This window comes from Alosa sapidissima, chromosome 12 (assembly GCF_018492685.1).
Source record: "Alosa sapidissima isolate fAloSap1 chromosome 12, fAloSap1.pri, whole genome shotgun sequence".
Lineage (NCBI taxonomy): Eukaryota > Metazoa > Chordata > Actinopteri > Clupeiformes > Clupeidae > Alosa > Alosa sapidissima.
Genome location: NC_055968.1, coordinates 15,646,605 through 15,667,137, shown reverse-complemented (window position 1 = coordinate 15,667,137; position 20,533 = coordinate 15,646,605). Strand labels below are relative to the sequence as shown.

Below are 20,533 nucleotides of genomic sequence, written 5' to 3'. Positions count from 1 at the left end.
TGCTTGGCTCATCTCTAAACTTAGCATATATAAAGTGACAACAATAATGATACAACTCATCTGTCTGAATCGGTCTGAAGACACGTGTCATCAATGTGATACGCTACAAGCTGCCTGAGAACAGAAAACCACAAACACCTTTCGGCTTGTAAAAACCAGGTGTGCCCCAGCAGTCCTGCAATACTGCCTCCGACCCCTGAACCGGAGATATGTGCGCCTTGCACTATCCCCTGATGCTTCTGACAATGTTTCTTCTGCACGTGCATGGTACGTAAGTCAAATGATAATTAGAAGTCCTGGCTATTTGCCCTTCGATAGCAAGTCGATTCATACAGGCTGCACCTGTTTTCCTATTATTATTAGTATTATTCTTTTTTAAATTATATTTTTATAGACTCATGAATGATGCATTGACAGGAAAGCACTTTCGTTGTACCTGTGACAATGACAATAAATATTCTAAAGCAACAACGTTTTCTGTGGGATGAAGAGATCAGAGGACGTAGAGACAGAGGGGCCAGGATGACACCTGCCCTCCCCCACACCAGGCAGATGCAGGCTTACATGTGGAACATCTGCAAGAGTTTGACCTATTAGTGTACATTTCCAGCAAACTGCTATGGTCAGCGTGGTCAGGTGAGCCACGCCACAACATACTCTATAGAAGATGAGTACGTGTGTGTGTGCACACAGCTGCACACGACTACTGTACACTTTTCTGTAGCCTGCACAACGAGGGAGGAGCCTGTGCTGGTGTGGGAACAGTCTGTTCTGAGGAGATTGGTATAGGTATTGCTAGATCACAGTTCAATGACTCACCCCAAATGAACTCAAAGATTCCTTTTAAATACAAAAATATATTTAGTTTAACATTCAAGATAATTCAGTTCACTCTATGCAAATCATAAATAAATCCACATTTTCAATTGGGAACTATACACATATTAATAGTATTGCAACAAATATTAAACTATTTAATTTTACTATATATATATATATATATATATAGTATATATTATTGATAATCTATTCAAATGTAACATGTAGCATCTACATCTTTTTAACTCTCACACTGCAGTTCACAGTACACGTGACAGTTGCACAATAGGGTGTCAGTTACTGCCAGTGCCAGTTACTGCCAGCTCTCAACAATGACGTACTGTGCATTGATGGTGATTGGTAAATGCCTGCAGATAAGTTTTGGATCACAGTCTTTTCAAAAGTCCAGGGAGTCAATTACATACTTTGCCTCATGAAGTAGTATACATTTGTGGAAAACAAGTGTTGAATTTCTGGTCAGCGACTCTTCCTTTGTAAGAGCCCACAGCCCCATGCAGGATATGGTATGGTTTGTGCTTCGTCAACGTTTACTAATCACGGCGTAAATGTCACCAGCTCTCTGCAGCTCTACTGAGAAATGAGGCGGCAACTTTCTGAGAAGAGGGTCCCAGCCCATCACCACAAAATGTGATTTCATGAGATCTTGGTGGTTTCTATACAGCCTAGCAGATGAAAGACTGAGGTGGTCAGAGTTCTGTAGTCTGCCCTCCCCCCCCCCCCCCCACACACACACACACACACACACATACATACACACATGCAAACACACCTTCTGATTGTAAATAAGGTTAAGATATGTTTTAAAATTTGAAGGTGTTAAGGCAAGGCAAGCAGCAAACATTACGTGTCACTCAAAGAGAAGCCTGCTCTGTGAGAAAGTGCTCTGTGAGAAAGATAACCACAGATGTCTCACTGGTATAAATATGAGTGTCTCCGCAGGCACAGATCAAAGTGAACAAAGACCAGACTCAAGAACATGAGTATCCAGCACAGCCTACTTCTCTTCCTCGCTTTGGTAGCAAATGCACATGCAGGTAACCCATGTACAGACAAAAAAAAAACTAAACACACTTAATGGATGATGTATTCTATTGGCGAGTTTACTGCATGTTTACTTATGGTATGCACGTTACGCTGTTGAATGATTAAGCCTTGTCAGGAGATGAAATCATCAATGGGAAGAAAGCCAAAGATGGTTCCTTGGAATACATGGCATCGGTGCAGATTGATGGCACCCATAGGTGTGGAGGATTCCTCATTGACCCCAACTTCGTTCTTACGGCTGCACACTGTGACTTCAGGTTAGTATTCCTTCAGCAGATACAATGATTCAATGATGCTGCAGATGCTGCTGCTGTAGATTTGTGATGCCTTTTTTCTGTTACGCTTAGTGGTGAGATGACTGTTGTCCTTGGCACACATGGCATTAAGGGAAATGTTAAAAAACACAAGGTGGACACCAAGATTAAGCATGGATCATACAAAAGCTCCTTGACTGGAAACGACATAATGCTATTAAAGGTATTATTTATCATTTTTATATGAAATGTTGGAATTGAACATTTTAAAAGTTTTAGCTCTTTAAAGCCAAAACCAAGAAAATGAAAGTACTAAAATATGTTTTTTCTTCTATGTGAAGTTAGTCAAACAGGTGAAATTAGGCAAAGGGGTGAAAATAGTTAATATCTCAAGAAACGGCAAACAAGTTAAGCACCCCACAGAGTGCTTAGTTGCTGGTTGGGGTTCCACTGCAAACAGCAACAAGAAGGCATCAGAGGATCTGCAGGTTGTAAACGTGACGACCATTGACACAGAGGAATGCAAAAACGTGTGGAAGGAAGCAAAGGTGACTCTGCCAGCCAAGGTCATGTGTGCTGGAGGATATAAGACCAAGAAAGGGGCCTGCCAGGTTTGTACATCAGTGTATTTTGTCTGGAGTGTGTTTCAATAATAAACAATTAGTACAATATACTTCAGCTTGTGAAATACTGTACACACTCTTCATTCTCAACATCCTTTATTTTATTTCATGTACGTCAGTTATTCATTAAGTGAAACTTTTCAGATAAAATACCTCTTAATATATATATATATTAACAATTATATATCATTACCTTTTATCAGTGATTACTGTTATCCTATCCTTTAAACTTATATAAGGAGTATTGTACTTACATATAATAGTGTGGGGCAAGGGAGATCTGCCTGTAAGCCTAATTGTATTGATTTGATGTTGCAGGGTGATTCAGGGGGACCACTGGTGTGTGACAATGTGGCAGTTGGCATTGTTTCATTCAACCTCAGGCAAGACTGTAACTATCCTAATGTTCCCAATGTCTACACACAGATCTCAAAATTCTTGCCCTGGATTAATGAAACCATCAAAGTCCATTCTTGAAGGTATAGATCCAGACTTCTGACAAAAAGTTGTTTGATATTTAAACTCAACAGGCAGTTAAATTACAACACCCCTCCTGACATCCCTTCTGTGCTCCTGACATTTCTTAGATAGATAGATAGATAGATAGATACTTTATTGATCCCCAGGGGAAATTATAGTAGTTGATATAGTTCTTATAGTAGTAATTTCTTATAGTAGTTAATGCACTGATTACGTTTGTTATTAGAGGTGTCACGCATCTCACTAAATACTCCATTTCTCTGGGCATTCAACTATTCACAAATATGTCAAATGATGTAAAAAGTAAAATCACCATGAGTGAAAGTTTCTTGCACTTCCAATAAAATCCTTATGCCTAAAATCCTGCTTAAGCACACTTATTGGTAGATTAATACTGCATTGTTTTAGAGTCCTTGTACTTTACACCTATAGAAGGACAATGACTACCTGTTTTTTCCTACTTGTCAAACAATGATACTAAATGAACAAACTAAATGTTCACACTACTACTACTACATCCTGTGAGTAACACCAAAGACCTGCGTCACATTCCAAAACGACCCAAGACAGAGAACTCAAGAGTGGGTTTGTTGAATGCCAACCACATCATCACCCCAACCTCATCCCATCATCCAAACGGTCAGCAGTCATTTTGACACTGACAAATTATAAACTCTGAGGCTTATTTCCATAGACAGGTAACCACAAGTCAGAAATGGCCACAAGCGATCAGCGACATAGGTGGGCTCTCTCTTGCGTCATCCAAGTGACCGCATGTAAACCACTGGTGAGAGCGCATCTGACACAGAGAAGACTTTTTCTGATCCCAGACCAGGGAAATGTATTTGTTACATTAGCCAAGGAAAGAAAATATAGCATTGAAATAAAAAATTAAAAAGTAGAAATAATCAAGAATAATCTATGTATACAGTACATAAATGGTGTATACATGTAGCCTATACTGAATATTCCACATGCCCGTAGATCTAAATAAATAAATAAATAAATATGGTTATTGTACATAGTGGATATTGCACACATCCAATTGACATTTATGATTAGAATACAATAATGTACATCCAGGACCTATTTGCTCTGGGTTTCAACACTGTGGTATTGTAGAATAATAGCAGGCGGAATGAAGGAGCTGTGGTAGCGCAGTCTGTTGCTGAAGCATCGGCTTGGCGTCCTCACTGTCTCGTGCAGGGGATGAGAGGTATTGCCCATGATGGATGCAAGTTTGGCCAACCTCCTTTTGTGTGCGAGAGTTGTGAAACTACAGACAATGTCCAGAGTTCATATGTGAAAACAGCTTAAAAGCTCTCATCTTCATCACATCTTAGAGTCACAGACAGCCAATACCTATAATAATGTCCGGGGCAGTCTGATGACTAGAGTGGCTGGCCAGTAATCCACGGGGTAGGCATTAGGAGTATGTCTGGTGACTCAAGTGGTGAGAAAACAGTGGAAATCTTTTGTAGTTGAATCTAATGGAATATAAAGTGGCTTTATGTACTACATTTACAGGTGACCCAAACATGTGTAAATGTATTTGCCAACTGTTCTAGTGGATTATTTATTTGTCTGGTGCTCTTGGTGTGCTGTGCACACTTGATCCACAATAATATTGCCCTCTAGTGTTGCAACAGCTTAATGATGTTGTACAGTGCTATGAACAGGACATTCTGTATCTCTCTGTATCCGCTGTCCAATAAAAAGTTGTTGAATCTTTTAATCAAGGAGGAGTCTGTTGTTTTTCAGATACCAAATCATTGAGCTGCTAAAAGGAGAGAGAAAACCTCTTACCTCATGGGCTACCTGTTGTAAGGCTAGTGAAGCTAGTAGGATTACTAAATAACCTTGCCAGGAGTGCTTAGGACAGTAACTCAACTACACTGAAGCTGCCTAAATAAAACATTTAATTTCAAATGATTTCAAACTGTTTACTGATGAAGGCCTAAGGGCCAAAACGTTTGTTTGTTGCTAGTAAAGGAAATATTAAAGTATTAAAAATATTAAACATGTGTCTTTTGCAACAACGTATGAACACAACTCCGATACAATATAGTGGGAATGCACCGACAGCATGTCTGTAGAAAGAGATCTCCGAATTCCTGTAGCATACTGTAGCTCTTTTCCATTTCAACGTCGGAGGGGGGCAGTGTTTCTACCCGAGCCCCAAACTTCTGATGGCTGTTTTACAAGCGATAAGACCTGCTCACAGTGTGGCGGAAGTGCTGTTCACCCTATTAGGAGTATGTGGCATCAAAATGATTTTTGAAATTATTTTAAAGGTAAAAAAACTCTTTAGAGGGTCTTAAAATTATAATAAATGTTCTTGGACCTTTCTGACTAATTAATATCTCTTTATTCTCATTTTCTTCCACAGACGTTGTTTTTTCTGTGTTTAAAGAACAACTCATGTTACACCATGTGACATGATAAAGCTTATTAATCATGAAAATAAGAGCTAGCTGGTTATTCACAAAATAGAGTTGTTTTTTGCTGTAAAAAAAGATGTGTTTTGGTTGGGAGATATAGCCAAGTCCAAGTTAGAATACAGCAAACATACTGTACCACTGAACATTCCCTGATAAACAAAACTGTGAAGACAAAATTCACGACAAACATGTGGATTTAAATAAATGACTGCCTCATAAACTTAGTGGTCTTTAGCATTTTTGTGTTTATCTTCAATTTCCCCCAAGGCAAATTGTGAGCAAATACTGTAGAGAATTTTGTATTCATCTAATCCCAGTAGAGAAGTATCCAATGAATTCAATTATAAATAAGTCACTTGTACACTGTATTGAGTGAAAGGGGACGGGGCTTTCTGAATGGTAATATAACTCAATAAGCTTGAGCAAAAAGAACCTGAACGAGTGTCAGAGGGAAAATACAGTCTTCACTTGGTGAGATCTTTCAGGTATTGCACACCTTGGCTGGTGTATTCGGTTGCTCTGGTTGGAGCTACGGAGAGTGCATGGATAGACTTCTGTACTCCTACAGACAAAGAGGGACAAGATTTGAAAATGTGAAAAGTATAAGTAAGTATAAGTATATATACATTTTTTGATCCTGTGAGGGAAATTTGGTCTCTGCATTTAACCCAATCGGTGAATTAGTGAAACACAAACAGCACACAGTGAACACACAGTGAGGTGAAGCACACACTAATCCCGGCGCAGTAAGCTGCCTGCTTCAACGGCGGCGCTCGGGGAGCAGTGAGGGGTTAGGTGCTTTGCTCAAGGGCACTTCAGCTGCGGCCCACTGGTCGGGGCTCGAACCGGCAACCCTCCGGTTACAAGTCCAGAGTGCTAACCAGTAGGCCACAGCTGCCCCTGAAAACCACACAGCTCACAGAATGGCACATAAACTGAAGGCATGACCAAGTGCGAGAAACACTCACCTGAGTTCCAAGCTTGAAGTGGAGAGAACTCTATTTTAGGTGGCGTAGGCAACTGAACCCAAGGGAGAAATGAGGCTTGTTAGTATGGTACAAAAGTAGGGAAATCAACACATCCACAACATAAAATCTCTTCGGGTGGATACCAGACTACAGTATATGGGAAAACTATTAGGAAGGTGAGAATTTACTGTGAATGAATACCATCTCGCTCTAAATGAACAATTCTGTGTCCATTTAGCAAACCATCCACATTTCAAGAGTCTTGATAGCCAGAGAGGAATATTCTGGAATGTCTGGATATTTGATTATTCATGCACAGCCCTAAATTAAAAACTTTAATCCCTCCCCCATACCAGGCAGATGCAGGCGTACATGAGGAACATCTGCAAGAGTTTGACCTATTAGTGTACATTTCCAGCAAACTGCTATGGTCAGCATGGTCAGGTGAGCCAGGCCACAACATACTCTATAGAAGATGAGTACGTGTGTGTGTGTGCACACATCTGCACACGACTACTGTACACTTTTCTGTAGCCCGCACAACAAGGGAGGAGCCTGTGCTGGTGTGAGAACAGTCTGTTCTGAGGAGATTGGTATAGGTTATTGCTAGACCACAGTTCAATGACTCACCCCAATGAACTCAAAGATTCCTTTCAAATACAAAAATATATTTATTTTAACATTCAAGATAATTCCGTTCACTCTATGCAAATCATAAATCTGTACATTTTATTAAGGTATCAATGGGAAGTTTACAAATATTATTAGTATTGCAACATATATGAAACTATTTCATTTGACTATATATATATATATATATAATATATTATTCATATTCTGTTTAAAATCTATTTAAATATTACATGCAGCCTAGTAGAAAGACTGAGGTAGTCAGGGTTGTAGTCTGTATGGAGAAGGCATGCGCCCACCTGCACACGCTCACACACACATCCACACAGCTTCTGAGTGTAAAAATAAGGTTAACATATTTTTACAAGTTTGCTTATAGGTGTTAAGGCAAGGCAAGCGGCAAGCATTATGATGTATTTAATTGGCGAGTTTACTTATGTACGTTACGCTGTTGAATGATTAAGCCTTGTCAGGAGATGAAGTCATCAATGGGAAGAAAGCCAAAGATGGTTCCTTGGAATACATAGCATCAGTGCAGATGGATGGCACCCATAGGTGTGGAGGATTCCTCATTGACCCCAACTTCGTTCTTACGGCTGCACACTGTGACTTCAGGTTAGTATTCCTTCAGCAGATTCAATGATTCATCCAATGATGCTGCAGATGCAGATTTGTGATGCCTTTTTTCTGTTCCGCTTAGTGGTGAGATGACTGTTGTCCTTGGTACACGTCATTAAGGGAAATATGTTAAAACACACAAAGTGGACAGCAAGATTAAGTATGGATCATACAAAGACCCCTTGACTGGAAACGACATAATGCTATTAAAGGTATTATTTATCATCAACATTTTTATGTAAAAGGTTGGAATTGAAAGTATGGAAAGTTTTAGTGCTTCAAAGCCAAAACCAGTAAGAAAATACTAATAAATGTTTCTCTTAATTTATCTTATTTTCTTCTATGTGAAGTTATCCAAAGAGGTTAAATTAGGCAAAGGGGTGAAAGTAGTAAATATCCCAAGAAACGGCAAGCCAGTTAAGCACCCCACAGAGTGCTTAGTTGCTGGTTGGGGTTACACTGACAACAGGAACAAGAAAATATTAAACGATCTGCAGGTTGTAAACGTGACGACCATTGACACAAAGGAATGCAAAAACGTGTGGAAGGAAGCAAAGGTGTCTCTGCCAGCCAAGGTCATGTGTGCTGGAGGATATGAAACCAAGAAAGGGGCCTGCCAGGTTTGTACATCAGTGTTTCGTCTGGAGTGTGTTTCCAATCTACTACAACTTGTGAAATACTGTACATATACAGTATACACACTCTTTATATTCTAAACTCTTTATTGTATTTCACATGCATCAGTTGTTAAGTTATTCATTAAGCAAAATGTTTTATATAAAATACTTCTATTATATATCATCAGTGATTACCCTTATCCTATTCTTTGAACTTATATAAGGAGTGCATTGCACTAACTTGGCTATGAATTATATAGTACTTACATACAATAGTGTGGGGCAAGGGAGATCTGCCTGTAAGCCTAATTGTATGTCAATTAATTTGATGTTACAGGGTGATTCAGGGGGGGCACTGGTGTGCAGCAATGTGGCTGTTGGCATTGTTTCATTCAACCTAAGGAAAGACTGTAGGTACTCTAATGTTCTCAATGTCTACACACAGATCTCAAATTTTTTGCCCTGGACTACAAAAAACATAAAAATCCATTCTTGAAGGTCCAGGATTCTGACAAAAAGTTGTTTGATATTTAAACTCAACAGGCAGTTAAATCATAACAGCCCTCCTGACATCCTTTCTGCGCTCCTGACATTTCTGATAGCAGTTAATGGACTGATTATGTTTGTTATCAGAGGTGTGATGTACAGTATCTCTCTAAATACTCCATCTCTCTGAGCATTCAACTGTTTCACAAATATGTTACATGATATAAAACATAAAATCACCATGAGTGAAAGTTTCTTGCACTTCCAATAAAATTCTTAAGTCTAAAACACTGACTGAAGCACAATTATTGGTAGATTAACTGTCCTTGTACTTTGTAATTTCCAAGCGGCAACATTCTAATCTGAACAATGAAGCCTACCCGGAAGTTCGAAAAACTGCAATACATCGAAAATCCGCTAGGGACTGGTCCCAAAAGCGAGCAAATGTCCATAGACTCCCATGTTAAAATGTCCGTTTTCACAGCGTAAATACATGTTTTTAAAGCCTGGTCCCATGGACTTTTATTGTACTTTTCGGTAGTTTCCCAGTGCCTGACAACTGTGAGGGGGGTGAATTTTTTTCTAACTCATTAGTTTAGATCACATTTAGATATAAAATATATGAATAATTAAGGGCGTGGTCGGCTTGATTGACGGCTGACGTCGAGGCATACAGCAGCAGACGTTGCCAGCTGAGTGGAAAGTGGAAACCCTGAAACTTTGACGTCTCAGCCATGATTATACACAAAGTTACCACATCCTTTCTAAACATCTTTATTCAAAAAGCTGACATAAAATGGTTTGCTAAGCTATTAATTGAAGCCTACTAACCGACACTTTCAGAAGACTTCGTTCCAGTTTTTACAGGTAAGGGACATTCATTCCACTATTTCACGTAGCACTAGATGTTAGCATTATTGAGTGGGCACTAAGGTTAGGCTACGTTAGCGTCATATTGCCTCAAATAAGTTAATGTCGAAAATGATGACCGAATGGCAGAAGCACACACATACATTTAGTTAACTTGATAAAGTTAACGTTAGTGAAAACCATTGTGCTCCCGTTATGAGTTAGCTTAACGTTGGTCATACTAGCCAGGTGTGAGTCAATGAACAGACAGCTGGGGCAACAAAGCATGTTCTCGTCAAAAAACCTTTTGTAAATACGCTCTGTGGGAATGCTTAGTCCATTGACAATTTATACAGTCTTTGGGTTGTCACGTTTAAGATAAAAAAAACTTCAGCCGAAGCATTAAAAGGCTTGTTGTCGGCTAGCTGAGGCAAAATTGTGAACCGCTATGAACCATTGACCGTATACTTTGAACATGGAGCTGTGATAACAAGCGATAGTTATAACTGACGTTTGAAACTCTTATTGATGCCATTTATTTGTTAAACACAAATTTGAACGAACACTTCTTGTCTATGCAACGTTTCCCTGTAGGTAATCCAGACAGGCTGGGTGCTGGAGAGGGCTCTGGACTCCTAACTTCAATTCTCGTCTGTGCAGTCGACACTCAGAAGCATCACTTCAGCACTGATTCCATGGTACTTTGACATTTTTCATACATTTAATTGGAGCAACCTACTGGTTGCATATTCCAGACATCGTTACCATATACTGAACAAACATGAATGCATTTCAGACATTTAGAGTGGCCTTTTATTTTGAGCAGTCCAGGGCACATCTGTGCAATAACTATCAAAATAATTTATCATTAGCATCTTTTGATAAGTCACACACGGAAAGTAGTTGTATTATGCCTTCAAATCAGCAGGTTTTGGTTGGATACAGATTGCATAATTAAACAATATGGCACCAGTGGCTGGCTACTGTTTGACTGGACGTTGGCCTAACTGTTAATAACTACCTCAAAAGGGTGTAGATATGAGCTTACACTGTTTCACTGAAAACACAAAAATACAAGAAATATTTATTCTACATTACTTTAAATACACCACATTTGTTTTTGCTTATTGCCCGCGTAAACAGGGCATGTGCAATAGTTGAATACGCGTGTCCTGTCCCCATTCAGCTAAGTGTTCTGTGAGTTTGTTCATTATAAATATTGGGAGTGAGTCTGCAAATCTTACTTCTTTGTTGTCATATATTGCCTCCACAGTCTATGATTGCCACATAAAAAATATTTTTTTTAGCTTAATTTGTGAGCACTTGTTCATAGTTTACAGTAAGTTCAAGGATGTGACGTATACCAATATTTCTGTTTTCAGATCTGGAACATTTTGAAATCCTACCAGATGGGACAGAAGTCATTGAGCAGTGGCAGCTTCTGATTTCAAGGACTTTGTTCACCTTTATTTACAGCATTTGCATCTGTGTCTTTAAAGTGATCTAATATGTATTGACTATGTACTAGCTTAGTACATATTAGTTTTTGTTATTTTAGTTTCACAAATTCAGTGGTTACCTGTAATGCTCAAGATATACAAGTAAAAAATCACCTTTACTTCTGCATCTGGGTCTTCAATTCAACCTACTGACTGAAGCTGACGGATTTGTATAAATGTTTTTGAAAGCACAGGCAAATTGGTTTGGCATGAGTTTTAATGTAATTCACAGTTCAGAAAAGTTCCATAAACATTTCCAAGTGCAAGTTCAGTGCCATCAACAGTAAGTTTGCGTTCTGATATTTAAAGAACAGAAATGGGTTTGGCATAAGTAAAGGGTAGGTGTAACAGTCCATCAATAGACATAAAGTGAAATGTACTGTATAGTCTCAATGGGTTCAATACCACACCCCAGCCAAACCACTTCACCTGGACCTCTAGTCCCAGGTTAGAGCCCATGGACCTCCTTGCCGCCTCCTCCCCATGGCGAACTGCCAAAATAGAAAGGTAAACTTTTCATTAGTACCTATATATCTTACAAGATAATACAATAAGGCAAACCAACACTACTTGTTGTAATCAACAAAAGTACAGTTATTGTACAATGCTGTAGTACTATTGTGCGATTTGAAATGGGTCTTCAGTGACAAACTACACTAATATTGGCATTGTTATGCCAAACACTGTAACTGGATTTAACGTTTTGATAATAGCCTGAAGAAGGTAAATAAGGAAAGCTAACCGAACATGAACGCTGGATCGTGAAATGGCCACCGATGAGAAATTTCAATGTCATTGAAAGACCAAGCTACCTTTCAAGCTACCACTTGGTCTTTCAATGAGCTTAGACCAAGCTACCACTGACAACTTTAGAGCAATATAGCGATTTCAAAACGTGATATTAAGAGTTGATCAAAATGAATTCCTGATGTACAAGTTAACTAATACCCTACTACGATTTTGTTATCAATTCACACCACACGTTGACAGAATACAGCGAGCTGGCTGATGTTATCGTAAATTAATTAACGTTACAATGATGGCTGCCACTGAGGATATGAGATGCTAACGTTAATCACAAAACAATAAAGGCAAAGACACATTTTTGTCAGTATGAGTTGCTGAACCTGTAACGCTAAACTGCTAAATTACTCTACGTTATTTTACCGTAACTTCAACAAGGGAGGGATAGCTAACGTTAGTTTATTTTACCTAGAATCTAGAATCTGCAAACTCAACTTTTCAACCGTTCACCCGAATACCTTTCAGCATACAAAATTAAAAAGTGTCTGAACATGGCATTAAGAAACATACATGAACTTCACGTTAGCAGATCAAACTTACCAGCAAATTATGTTACAGCAACGTCTGTGACAGTCCATCTTGTAGGCCTAACATTACAGATAGCTTAGCTGAGGCTGCTCGGCTGACGACGAGGCGGGTTCACCGGCTTGCTCAGGAGGTGGGCGGGGTTAGGATTTCCCAAGGTTTTCCAAGATGGCGCCGCCCATACCCCCCATAAACGGCTTCATAACCGTTCTTCAGAAAATCTATGGGTGACGTCACAGACGCTTTGTCCATATTTTTTAACAGTCTATGGTAATTTCATTCTGATGTACCGTATTTTCTGGACTATATACACTTCAATTCACTCATTTAGCTCAGATCAGTGAAGAACTAGTAGCCTAGCCTACAAAAATGTTGGGGAGAAAACTGCTAGGAAATTATCTTCTATGTTTGCTTCTCGTAGGCTAGCTCACTTCGGATTTTAACCAGTCTGTTTAATGCCATGCCATAGGCCTACTCCACCTAAGCGCCATCTAAGTCACCGGCCAGTGAAAGTACGGCATTACATGAAATATCCATAATGGCAGTGTGCTCCTTTATAGCAAAGCTCCTTTATAAACCGCAAATATATTTTATCAAGTGTTTCCTTTGAGTTCAGAAGGTGCTTGTGACAGCTGGATTCTACGAGTTTGTTTCATGCTTCTAAGCTCGGATCGTTACTATGTTTTATCAATGTTCTTTTTAAGGCATTATTTTCCAATGTTACGGCCATTAGGGCAGAGGTGCTGGTTGGACCCAGAAGTAGGACACAAGCAAAAAATGGTAACAGGTTCAGTGGAAACAAGAACCACTTCAAGAAAAACAGCAGGCAATGGCAGACCAAAAATGAAAGTCAATGAGTCAACAATAGGTCCAGGGCAAACAATCCAAAAACAGTAATCCAAAATCGTGGTCAGAAAACAGTCCAAAGTTCAGTAGTAACAAAGTTCAGTCCAACAAGGTCAAAAAGTAATTCCACAGGGAAAGCGGAAAGCGCCGAGCGCCGGCCGCCGGCCGCCGCCGCAAGATAACTCTGCACTGAAGGATTCCAAGAGCCCACCCTAAATAGGCCTACTGTGCCTGATTAAAGGCTCTGGCATGGTCCTGCGTCACATTTGCGCGTGTCCAAGACGTGCGTCATTTTTGCCGTGGACGTGAAGCATACTCCAATTTCTGCTGTCCTGAATGCGCGTTAAATTGTTAAGGTTAGCGCCTGCGCACTACGGATTAACTGTGATACTCTGCCCCACCAACTGGGGGCGGTACGTCGAGCCTGAAAGTAGGACACAACCAGCAAAAAAGCCTGAAACGCCTGAAGAAAAGAAGAACTTGGGATGTGCGAGCACTAAACGAAGGAAGAGCTGATGAAGGAAAAAGCACCACGAGTACGTTCGCCTGTCTGCTGGGAAGTTTGATAAGCTGGCCCATCGCATCGCTCCATTTATCATCCACCAGAACACACACAGCACACCTGTTGGTATAGCTGAGAGACTAGCTTAGCCTACTTGCTTATTAGGCTACTTAGCCTGTAGCTTAGTGACTCGGTGCTGCGAGGGCAGCAATATTGGTGCGATACAAAGTAAAGACATTTTTCTGAACACATGCAGCAGTGTCATGGTAAGAAAGAGTTGTGCGTACAGATGTCCTCAATTAAATTTGTATTGAGTCTTCACACCTGCCTCATACCAAAAAGTATGAACCAAAAACCTGTAAATATGACGTGTCAATAAAAGTTTTGAAGTAACTATTTGTGTTCATAATGTATGTCTCACTGTGATAATGGGTGTATTTAGAGCGAGCGGTAGCCTAGGTTATTCCTTCAATTATTATTATGATAACATTATCCGGTGTTGACAGGCGAGTTTCGAGATTGAGTTCAGCATTGTTCAGGAGTAGGCTAGGAGATAATGATTGCACCTGGGAGAGGTAGGCTACATTCCCTTTATTATTATAATCACTACTGATAATGCATTATATAAGGAACAGGCGAGAATGCATCTCGATCAGCAAGTGTTACATGGGTTTCGCCTGAGCGTTGTAGATAGATACCTTTAATTGGCTCTGGGTTTTGCGATTTGATTTCAGCATACGCTCATTTTTAAAAGATGCATTTAATCCGAAGTCATGTCAGCTCTCTATGCAGGGAGTAGGGCTGTCACTTTTATTCGAACATGACGTGAAATATCCGTAGTCGAACTATAAATAAACTATTCGGTTTTTAGTGCTGTGTAGCGCATTTCCCGGTGTTGACAGGCGAGTTTCGAGATTGAGTTCAGCATTGTTCAGGAGTAGGCTAGGAGATAATGATTGCACCTGGGAGAGGTAGGCTACATTCCCTTTATTATTATAATCACTATTGATAATGCATTATATAAGGAACAGGCGAGAATGCATCTCGATCAGCAAGTGTTACATGGGTTTCGCCTGAGCGTTGTAGATAGATACCTTTAATTGGCTCTGGGTTTTGCGATTTGATTTCAGCATACGCTCATTTTTAAAAGATGCATTTAATCCGAAGTCATGTCAGCTCTCTATGCAGGGAGTAGGGCTGTCACTTTTATTCGAACATGACGTGAAATATCCGTAGTCGAACTATAAATAAACTATTCGGTTTTTAGTGCTGTGTAGCGCATTTCCCGGTGTTGACAGGCGAGTTTCGAGATTTGAGTTCAGCATTGTTCAGGAGTAGGCTAGGTGATAATGATTGCACCAGGGAGAGGTAGGCTACATTCCCTTTATTATTATAATCACTATTGATAACGCATTATATAAGGAACAGGCGAGAATGCATCTCGATCAGCAAGTGTTACATGGGTTTCGCCTGAGCGTTGTAGATAGATACCTTTAATTGGCTCTGGGTTTTGCGATTTGATTTCAGCATACGCTCATTTTTAAAAGATGCATTTAATCCGAAGTCATGTCAGCTCTCCATGCATGGAGTAAAGGCTGTCACTGTCTATGATTAGTTTTATTTTATTGTTTACCATCTCATTCAGTGCTATATGATCCAGGGCTCATGACCAAATCAAGCCAATATAATAGCCAGTAGCCACAATGAGCCCATGCAGCCACCCTGTTTCGACAATCAAAGGTAACGCACAGAACGGCCAGCAGACAGATAATTACGTCCCCAACTCATCTAAAATGTGGTGTCTTGAAATACTTTGGGTTCTACACCATAGATGGTAAAGTGACCGTTAAATATAATGTTAAAGAATGTATCTGTGGATTGTGGCTTTACATCGGTCGAAGTTGACTCCATGTCGTGGTGTCTCACGTAACTCAAAGCCAGGCAAGCTGAGGACAGGCGCTCTGTTCCATCGTCGTTATGGTAACCAAACAAGTCTTCTTCTGTCTAGGTTTGTTTCTACGTTTAAGTGTTGTTCTTCTATGTGGTCCACCTACTGGAGGGGAGTGTTTACAGCAGTTCCGTTTCACACATGCGCAGTCTACGCGTCACTTTGACGCGCGGTCTTAAATTTCGGTCGACTCAAAGACGCGACACATGCTGTAAAAATGACGCAATTCTCGTCACGCGCTCACCAGTGCCGCGTGCGCGGGACGCAGACGCGGGACCATACTTTAGGCTTAAGTAATCAGACACAGATGTGCTGAGCAGCAGAGCAGGGAGACAGGAGATGCAGTAGGTCAGCAGCAAAACATGGCATGGAGTTGACCACCTGGGAATGGAGCACCTTAAAAGTGCAGCCAGCCAGGATCTGGAAGGTCCTGGACGATTCGTGACATCCAATCAATTTGCCAAATTATTTGGCAAATGGAAAAGTAAAAAGATTTTGCAATTATATTTGCAAATCCCTTTTTAAAATTAGAGTATTTAATGATAAATAAATAATTGATTTACAAAAAACATTTTGTAAATTATCTTTTTTAATACTTTTTATAATGGCAAATTAACAAACTTCGTTTGCCATTTAAGTGACACATCGGCCAGTGAATCCTCTATAAGATTGAACGCTCAGTGCTCACGATTTCGCGGGCATAATAAAATAACAAATAATTATTGGCTGATTAAATAATTCAAATACAAGCACAACAAACAAAGGTGCACATACAGAATATCATTTCACAACATGAACATTTAAAACACAAAGCATGCTGGTCAATGGAGTTAATGGTCAGCTTATACAGGTGCTTACATATATAACAAACCCACACAATTCACAAGGACACAACACACCTGTACCACAAAGGTAACAAATTGAACAGTGTCTGATAATAAATATCTTGTATAGTATAGTACGAACCTGAAGTCAGCTCCAGTGTGGGACGTTCCGCTTCTGGGGGTCATGGGCATGACTTGTTTAAGCCTACATTAGGGCTCAAGAATAGGCAGAACCAGAGCCCCAGAGAGGTGAACGAAGGTGCTCATTCGTTTTTAGAACATAGAGATGGCCAAAGTGAAGTCAAAATATTTGGGTATTGAAGTGAAAAGATGGACCCCCTTGTACAAGAGAAGAACTTTAAAGGAGAATTCCGGTGTGATATTGACCTAAAGTGTATCGAAACATGATACCGAGTGTGAACGTATGTCTCATAGCCCATCTCGGCTTGTCCCCTGCACTCCAAAATCTGGCGCTAGTTAGCCGATGCTACCAACATCTTTTTCAATAGTGGTGCTTCGGCATCGGGCTACCCATGCAAATAAATCACTGTTTTACACCCATTTACGAGGCTCAATGTATCTCCACACTTCATTGGTAGACTTCCGAGGGCCCTGACATTTAAAACGAGACATTGAGAACTTTGAAAAAGCACTGGTAGTTTACTTACAAGACATACAGACAGTATCTTCACGAAGTTTAGCGTTTGCAGCCATCTTGAATTTAGTCACGATAAGTCGAGCAACGAGTAAGAATGAACAGCTATGATAAGGGATCAGATTCCAAAAATAATTCAGTGGAAATGCATGGATTCCAGTTGCTGCTACTGGAAGAAACTGGAATCCATGCATTTCCACTGAATGTTTCCACTGCTGTTGCTAGTTTTCTCAAGTAAGTTCCTAATCATATATCTGATAAGCTTATATTGATATTTATTAGGCTATATTTCAAAGATAATACAATAACATCTATGTTGTTATAAAAGGTTCTATGGTGAATATGAACTTGTTCTATAATTATTAATGAACTGATAAGACATACATTACATTATAATGTACTTATGTATGTAATGTTACTGTACTTTGTTTGTAGTATTACATAGATGTGTGATATCCACTATCATTGTCTTTGGCAGGTGCTCAGGGTGGGTATGTGGGCATTGTGAATGGCAAAGTAGCAAAAAACCACTCCAGACCCTACATGGTCTCTGTGCAGAAAAATAAGGGACATTTCTGTGGTGGCTTTCTGGTGTCTGAGTCATTTGTCATGACTGCAGCTCATTGTATCACTTGGTAAGTTCTCTGATTCAAGTTTCATAACTGGTGATATAAGTTATGCAACAAAAGCTAGATTAAGCCAAAGCTGTCAGAATAAACTGTTGAAGATACCTCAATATAAAAAGTATGTTTTCTTTCCTCCTTGGCAGGGGAGTGGATTTGACTGTTGTGGTAGGGGGACACGACATTACAAACCAGAAAAGTGGAACAAGGATACAGGTGAAATACTACCATGTCAACCCCGGATACATTCCTGAGACACTTCAGAATGACATTGCAATTCTACAGGTGAATAGCAATACTGAAGCCTTTTTTTACTTTATACATTAAGTTGGTGCACATTTAAAGATGCACTGTGTTGTTTCATACTACCTGCTTAAATCATTGTTAGTCACAGTTTTTTGGATATGTTACACAGCTGACAGAAGGAGTAAAACAGTCCAACTCTGTAAAATGGATCTCTATTCCTGAGAAAGACAAAGACATTAAAGGGGCAACGAATTGTAGTGTGGCCGGATGGGGGGCAACAAAAACCAATGGGCCTGCAAACAATCTCCTTCTCGAGGCAAATGTGCTCATCATGAAAAGACAAGAGTGCAAGAAATTATGGAAAACATACTTAAGTGAAAAAATGCTTTGTGCAAGTGGTAGAGCAGGCTTTTGCCAGGTAAGCTGTGGGCAAATACACTACTCTCGAGGTCAATGAAAATGTAAGAACAAAACTTGCTCTACTACATTTGTTTTCTCACCCAGCTGAAGTCTGTTGCAGGGTGACTCAGGAGGCCCTCTGGTCTGCAAGAACAAAGCTGTGGGAGTAGTGTCGTTCACGGATAAAAACTGTAACAACCTAAAAAAGCCAAATGTCTACACAAGAATATCAGCATATCTGCCCTGGATAAAGAGTATTTTAAAAAGTGTGTAACACTGACAAAATGAAATAAATGCTTATATACCTTCCATTACTTTTTTCATTTAATTTCTTATTAAATTACATGATTCCATTAAAAAAGTATTTTCTCAAGGTCTTTTACATAAGCTTGTCTGATGGCCTATATCAGATAGAGCAAGCATACCAACCACAGTGGAATTACTGATAGCAGCACTGATCTCTGAACTAGTCATCTACCACTTTGCTGAGTTACAGTTTGTTGTGAAATTCTTCAGCCTACATCTTGAAATTAGCGGTGACACTGCAAAAAGTGCACACGCTCAAAGTGCACCATGGAAACCTGTGGTTAGTACATCACAGCTCAGAAGGGTTTCCTGTGGGTGACCTCATTAGGGGTCCTTACAGATTCAGGGGTCTTTACGGGAAACATTTCAGACGACTGTGAGTTGAGCCACTGTGCATGTGGAAATTGCCACTAAAATCGCGAACATTATACTTCAAAATGTTATGTCACTGAAATAAGCAAATGATTAGAATTTCAATTAAAAAACATGTTGCAAATGCCAACTTTGTTTGTCTCAGTGGATGCTGATATTCACTGCAATGTTTTTCACACGTATTCAGAATTGATTGGTGCCTATAAAACTGCGTGCACAATGTGTGGCCTGCAATGACTATTCAATTGAACTTCATCCTCAGCCTCCACCTCCTTGGCTCATCTCTAAACTTAGCATATATAAAATGACAACAATAACTTATGATACAGCTCATCTGTGTGAAACGGTCTTCAGGCACGAGTCATCAATATGATACGCTAGGCTGCCTGTGAACAGAAAACCACAAACGCCTTTCAGCTTGTAAAAACCAGGTACGTCCCAGCAGTCCTGCACTACTCACCTCGACCCCTGAACCGAAGAAATGTGCGCCTTGCACTATCCCCTGATGCTTCTGACAATGCTTCTTCTGCACGTGCATGGTAATTCAAATGATAATTAAAATCCTGGCTATTTACCCTTCGATAGCAAGTCCTGCTTAGTTGCCCTTTGACAGCAAGTTGATTCATCTAGGCTGCACCTGTTTTCCTTCATTTTTTAAAAGGTTGTTATGCTGAGAAGATTATTAATGGGAGCACAGTAGCAGCTAAAGCCGTGCAGTACATGGCATCAGTGCAGAACAATGGGAAGCATGTCTGTGGAGGCTTTGTCATAAAGCCCAACTTTGTACTGACTGCAGCACACTGCAAAGAAAGGTAACATCAAGCAGGTTAACATCAAGATGGACCATAGAAGAATGATATTTTTCTTTCTTTTAAAGAAATGATGAAGTTATTGATATTCGATTTGTGATTTATAGGCTCACTGGCAAGGTGAGTGTTGTTCTTGGGGCACACAACATCCATAAAGCAGAGAAACAACAAACGATACTATATCAGAAAAGAAGACAAAATCATCCATGAAGCATACAAAGAAGTCATAACTGGAAATTACATCATGCTGTTGAAGGTATGTGCCAGTGCTGTCACTCTGTGGCTCTGAAGTGACTCTCAATCTTCACTCTGTTCTGCCTCTCAT

General features: G+C 39.9%; 1 protein-coding gene and 3 long non-coding RNA genes across 4 annotated transcripts; 2 read left to right on the top strand and 2 right to left on the bottom strand.

Annotated features, from left to right (window-relative positions):
* The first annotated feature begins 1,765 nt into the window (after positions 1-1,765).
* Positions 1,766-19,030, top strand: LOC121677935 (acrosin-like). The gene is made up of 10 exons (XM_042057092.1): positions 1,766-1,874; positions 1,991-2,141; positions 2,232-2,361; positions 2,480-2,749; positions 3,080-3,235; positions 17,675-17,687; positions 17,932-18,088; positions 18,223-18,361; positions 18,492-18,740; positions 18,843-19,030. Exons 1-10 carry the CDS (start codon positions 1,817-1,819, stop codon positions 18,993-18,995), a joined length of 1,476 nt encoding a protein of 491 aa, XP_041913026.1. The 5' UTR covers positions 1,766-1,816; the 3' UTR covers positions 18,996-19,030.
* LOC121677610 lies at positions 5,937-6,924 on the bottom strand. Its single transcript, XR_006021044.1, has 2 exons — positions 6,651-6,924; positions 5,937-6,244 (listed from the first exon to the last, which is right to left on the bottom strand). It is a non-coding gene; the product is annotated as an uncharacterized LOC121677610 (long non-coding RNA).
* On the top strand, positions 9,350-11,291 carry LOC121677612. The gene is made up of 3 exons (XR_006021045.1): positions 9,350-9,868; positions 10,445-10,548; positions 11,233-11,291. It is a non-coding gene; the product is annotated as an uncharacterized LOC121677612 (long non-coding RNA).
* LOC121677613 lies at positions 11,549-13,859 on the bottom strand. Its single transcript, XR_006021046.1, has 2 exons — positions 12,694-13,859; positions 11,549-11,840 (listed from the first exon to the last, which is right to left on the bottom strand). It is a non-coding gene; the product is annotated as an uncharacterized LOC121677613 (long non-coding RNA).
* Positions 19,031-20,533: the final 1,503 nt, after the last annotated feature.